This window comes from Brachycentrus maculatus, unplaced genomic scaffold, assembly GCF_059751285.1.
Source record: "Brachycentrus maculatus isolate JH-2025_06_01 unplaced genomic scaffold, ASM5975128v1 h1tg000087l, whole genome shotgun sequence".
Classification (NCBI taxonomy): Eukaryota; Metazoa; Arthropoda; class Insecta; order Trichoptera; family Brachycentridae; genus Brachycentrus; species Brachycentrus maculatus.
In genome coordinates this window covers 1,479,784-1,485,783 of record NW_028280841.1, presented here as the reverse complement: position 1 = coordinate 1,485,783, position 6,000 = coordinate 1,479,784, and the positions used below count along the sequence as shown (strand labels likewise).

General features: G+C 31.7%; 1 protein-coding gene across 1 annotated transcript; it reads left to right on the top strand.

Annotated features, from left to right (window-relative positions):
- The first annotated feature begins 2,293 nt into the window (after nt 1-2,293).
- On the top strand, nt 2,294-5,909 carry LOC148310827 (cytochrome P450 6a2-like). Its single transcript, XM_088257798.1, has 4 exons — nt 2,294-3,301; nt 4,373-4,612; nt 4,933-5,184; nt 5,359-5,909. The coding sequence occupies exons 1-4, from the start codon at nt 2,410-2,412 to the stop codon at nt 5,541-5,543; spliced, it is 1,569 nt and encodes a 522-aa protein (XP_088113924.1). The 5' UTR covers nt 2,294-2,409; the 3' UTR covers nt 5,544-5,909.
- The last annotated feature ends 91 nt before the right edge of the window (nt 5,910-6,000 follow it).

Sequence of the window (6,000 nt, the reverse complement as noted above, 5' to 3'; positions counted from 1 at the left end):
GAGACTGTTGCGCTCCAGGATTTGATCTTGTGTACTCTGATGTCCGATAATGTGCTTTTATCCACTAAGATAAACCTCAAACTTTCTTTATTCATTTGGCGTTTAATTTGTAGAAGTCCATTTTAATTTATGTATTAATTTTAAATCAAACACAGATTTTTTGAGTCTACTAAGTTGTATTTTATTAACAAAAACACATAAAAACATTCGTTTGATAATGCCTTAACAAGGCGAAACAATTGTCACAATATAATTTTTTATGTGTTTTTGTTAATAAAATACAACTTAGTAGACTCAAAAAATCTGTGTTTGATTTAAAATTAATACATAAACTTAAACTTTCTTTAAAGTTAGCTGTTTTAGTCCTGAGATTTTTTTCTTATATGGATACTAAAATGTTGAAGACTTTTTTTGCAAAAATAATACTTTTTAAAAAGTTGTGTACAAAATCATCAATATTTTCTCTAATATTGACTGATTTTATTATTTCTTTCTGGTATTGGTGGAAAATATATCATGCTACTCAAATAATTAAAGACTATTTGTAATATACATACTTATATGTATTTAAAAATAAATGCAATTCGAGAAAGAATAGAAAATATTCATTCACAATGCAGTTGATAAAACACTCATAAACATGTCAATAACATAACTATGAGATAAGCATATCAGTGTTACTTGTTAATTAGGTATGTTTGAGGGCGACGTTTGTGAAATCTCGCCAGTTGTTGCATTTATTAAAAAGATTTTACCTAAAATTTACTGATTTTTCTTATCAATTAAAATTAAAATAAAATCTTTTCCATTATGTCATGGATTACTTGCGCTGCCTTCAAATGCGGAAAATTTGTCTCAAAATTATTTACCACCACAAAATTTTGTATTTCAGAATTTGAATGACACCATTAAAATAATTAAATTTGAATTATCGAAAAAATTTAAGTATTTGAAAAAAAATATATTTACGGAATTCTATTTCACATATTGTCAATGTAATCTATAAATATACATGTTTTTTAAAAATTAATTATAATGAATAATTTTCTAAGGAACAAGCCAAAAATTTATATGGATTTGATTATTTAATATATAGTATACAATTTTTCTATCATAAAAACTCATTGCAGTTATAAAAAAAATGATTTTATTTTTTTATTTATTTAATTTAATTTACACTACTATTAAAACTAATGAACTAACCATCGTGCTGCTTCCCCACCGGGGTTAGCAGAGAGGATAGAATGCCATTTTGTCTTCGCGAACATTCTTCACCTCTCCCACATGCATACATCTCCTTTAATTATTCTGTCTCCTGACCTGTCCACTTTCAAGTATTTGAAGTTCTTGATCATGTCAGGTGTTCCTTGGCTTCCTACTATTTCCAACTACATTTTAAAAATATATATTTTATATATATTTTAAAAATGTATTAAGTACAGTGAAATAAAAATTTTGGTCAAATATAAAACAATGTTTGTTGTTAATTGAATGAACCCGATTACAAATGTATTTTTGAAAATATTTTTCCATTATATTTACCTGATACATATTTTTGGATATAAGTGTAGATAATTTGTACGATAGGTTGTTATTAATTAAGAAGTTGTGTGCAATAAATATTGTTTTTCTTTTTTTAAATGTTTTATTTATTAAACAAATGCAACTAATCGACCCACAGCTAAGTGGATATAGTCTCCACTTATTTTATTTTTTACTATAAATTTTTCCTATGTGTAATTTGCTTGGAGACTATCAAAAATAAAAACAGTGACGAAGTCCTGTTTGATATTGAATTTTAGTCCGGAATGAAGGAGAAAGGTGATAAGCACATCAAATGCATTTTTTTTGTATGTGGCAAAACAAAATACAGGTCACACTTGAGATGTTTTGAAAAATGAGTTGAAATTGTTCATGAAAATTGTAAATTTAATACTCATTATCAGTTCTAATGAGGTTGTTTAAACAACTAGGTTTATTTTTCAACTGTTTAATTTTGCACCAAATTTAATACATAGTCTACAGTCTTATCTCAGATACGCTTACATAGTGAGAAAAATATGGAAAAAGAGCTAAGATGTTATTTTAGAATCCAAATGCATTTAAAAAATATATTTTACATTTATCAATACATATGTATTTAATCAATATGATAAAATACATTTAAAATAAAAACACCAAAAGGAGCCGGATTTATTTGCTCATGCATATATATTTTTAACTATATTGTTTCATTTAGCACTGTGATAAGAGCAACCATAAGCTTGTTTAAATAAAATAATTCTATTGAGATAAGAAACGCTCTTTCTTAGAGAAGCTGTCTGAAGTTAGATCAGTCATTTCTCAGATGTTGGGAATGCTATATGAATTATTGTAGTTTTTAATGTGAATAATAAAATAAACTGCAAAATGGCGTTGCTTACATACTCAGTTTTCGGTGATTTGTGTGTTTTTGTTTTGTGTATTTTTGTGTTGGTATATCTGTGGTTCCGAAATCGGTATACTTACTGGAGTAAGAGAGGAGTGTACAGCCCCCCCATAAGTTTCCCGACCGGTCACATCGGAGAGCTGGTCAAAGGTTCTCTCCAAATAGGGCAACAGTTTGAGGAGATATATTACAAGACCAGATCTCATCCGTTTGTAGGAATATACATGGTCCACAAACTAGCGCTTGTTGTCAACGACCCAGAGTTGATAAAGACGATCATGGTGAAGGAGTTCATGCATTTCACCGATCACGGAATGGTGCATCACGAGGAATCGGAGCCGCTGGAAGGACATCTCTTCAATATAAACGGGAATCGCTGGCGTAACATTCGAGTTAAGCTCATTCCCGCATTTACCTCGGGAAAAATGAAAACGATGTTTGATACTCTTGTCCATTACGGCGGTATTATGCAAAAAGTCATAGAACCCAACGTTTCATCCGGAATTTTAGTAGATGTCAAGGAGACCCTGGCCAGGTATAGTACGGATATTATCGGGACTTGCGTTTTTGGCATCGAATGTAACAGTCTTCAGAGCAAGGAGCCGAGGTTTAGGAACATGAGTAAGAAATCTCTCACCCTCCCCTTCTACCGTTCCGCCATACAGATCATGTCTCTCATGGCTCCGTGGATAGTGTCCCACCTGAGGGTTAGTATGTATCAAAATGATGTAAATGATTTTTTCGTCAAAGCGGCAAAAGAAACTGTGAAGTACCGTAAGGAAGAAAATATACAACGAAATGATTATCTGCAAATTCTCATGAAGCTCTGGGAGGAGAGACAAGAGAAAAATAAGACAAGTGGAAATGAAATAGGTAAGTCGAAGTAACTTTGTATAATTAGCTTGGGTAAATAATGCCACAATTTAATGTAAATAACATCCTAACATATCATAATTTCTTCTTCCGACCATTATTCCCACAAATGATGCACAGGGCATATGTATCAGATCAACCTAGTATTAACTTAGTCATTAATTACATTACGACAGGGTCTGCTTCCTTAGTGTAACAGTTAGAGCATGTAGCTACCATCCTGGAGACCTCAGGTTTAATTCCAAGGTGGATAAAAATAAATATAAGTGGTTTTTCACTCTAATATTTATTTAATATTACCTGAAGCGTAGGAGTCATCACCTTGCCTTTATATACATATTGAACGATTGTTACATAACACTGCGTCAATATGATTCAGTGCCCTATCCGCCATATGGCGCGGATAAGGGTTAGAAGAAGAAAAAGCTGATCAGCACTCAGTGTACCTTAACTCTGCCTCGAGTACCAGTTTATATGAAAACACCAGTATGTTTAAGTTTTACCAAATGCTTGACTTCGTGCATTACCTAAACACCACTGACCAAAGAGAGGAAATTGTGTTTCATCATTATTTAGAGAGAATGAATAACAAGCTTTGAGTTAGTTTTGTTAAGTTACTTTTTACATTGTGTCTGGATACATACCACTAAATTCTAATTTGTTCTGTGATAGCAAACACATTTGCATATTGTCAAAGACGTGTGCATCAGCTATAGTCAAGGGGTTAAACAAATTAGTTTATTCAGTAGATTCCTATAATAATTATCTAGACTAGAATTGAATAAACCAGGTTGTGTTTACAACACAAAGAAAACGGATAAGTATTTTTTCTTCTTTTGGTATTTGGTATAGCAAACCTGTATTGTGCATATATGTAGTTGATGTAAACAGTAATTCATTACTGAAGAAATTTTACTAAAATTTGTCAATCTTCGAAATGGTTTAATTTGCATCATATTACAGAAACACTCTACTGTATACAAAAATAAACACCATCTCAAACAATATCCTGTAGTTGTTTGACATGTAAACATCTATGAAAATCTGTGTATGATTTGATTATGTTTTCAGTGGATGATGAGGATGCGTCTATGACGATGGGAGACCTGGCGGCTCAGTTCTTTGTGTTTTTCGTGGACGGAGTAGAAACCTCTTCCACAACGGGCAGCTTTGCTCTCTTTGAATTGGCACGCAATCCGGAGATTCAGAAGAAACTAAGAAATGAAATAGACCAAGTTCTCGCAAGGCACAGTGGAAAACTTACTTACGATTGTTTATGTGAAATGACATACCTATTTCAAGTTGTAGAAGGTAAAAAAAATATCTATTTACAAACACAAATAACTATTTTATGAATTTTACAACACAGCAATTTGATTTTGAAAAACTCCATAACTTTGAATTCTTCCTTTATGTATTTGATTCAATTTAAAAACGAATAATGTCAATCATGTGCCAAAAAAACCTATATTAAAATGACTGCGCTAAAATATTCTAGATTCCTTTATTATAATAAATTGTTATTTTTTTCGACCTGCAAAAGATTGAAAAATCACAATACATAATACATGATTTTAAGAATTTTATGTTTTACGTTCTTACTACTGTTGATATAAAATGTGAAATTTCAGAGGCATTACGCATATACCCACCACTGCCTCTCATTCTGCGAGTGTGTACCAAGGACTTCACAATTCCTGACACGGATATTACCATAGAGAAAGGAACCTCCATAATGATTCCCATATTGGGAATCCACCGAGACCCGCTCATATATCCTGACCCCATGAAATTTGATCCTGAGAGGTTCTCCGCAGAAAACAAAGCTTTGCGGCACAAGTTTACTCATCTTCCGTTTGGTGAAGGACCTCGAATGTGCATGGGTAAGTAGTTCTTCCTCCTCATGATCCCCCAGGGACCTCTAGAGGTTAGCAATCACTGCGGCTTCTTCTTCTCTTACTCTATAGATCAAAGATTTTAACATGACCATCGATTTGTAATTTAATTACATTTTTAAAATGTATTAATTCGTAATTTTGTTTTTTTTCCATCTTTAGGAACACGTTTTGGGTCGCTGATGACTCGAATGGGCCTCATACACATTCTGTCGCAGTATGAAGTATCCTTGGAGGACAAAAACCCGGGACCTTTTGTTTACAAACCCAATTCCTTTATATTATCGCCTTTAAATGGGATCAATGTCAAACTTTCTAAAAGAAAAAATCCCTCACTTAGATCATAAATTAAACCTTTTTTGTCATTGTCAAAGAGAGATTTATTACATACCATAAATCTTTATCCTAATTGTTGGATTTTAATCATTATATTTAAGCATATCTATATTAGAGATGACAGTTTATACAAAACTATTGAAAATAAGTGTTCACAATGCTTAACTCAAACTTGAGATGATGTATTTGTATTTGGATGTAAACATATTTGGAGATAAAAAGCTCAACAAAAAATAGCATTTTGATAGAGTATCTGGTGTCGCATATAGATTACTGCATATAGGTAAAACATATTAATATGTGTAGTAAATATTACATCAGTACTAGTTTTAAATGTTAAGATAATAAAATTATTTTAAAAGAGAAAGATTGTAATTTTATTTCCTTTTATTTTGAAATTACTCGCAGATGATAATAAACTTATATTTATTTTTCACCCGATCACCGCATATTAAATAAGTTGGCATT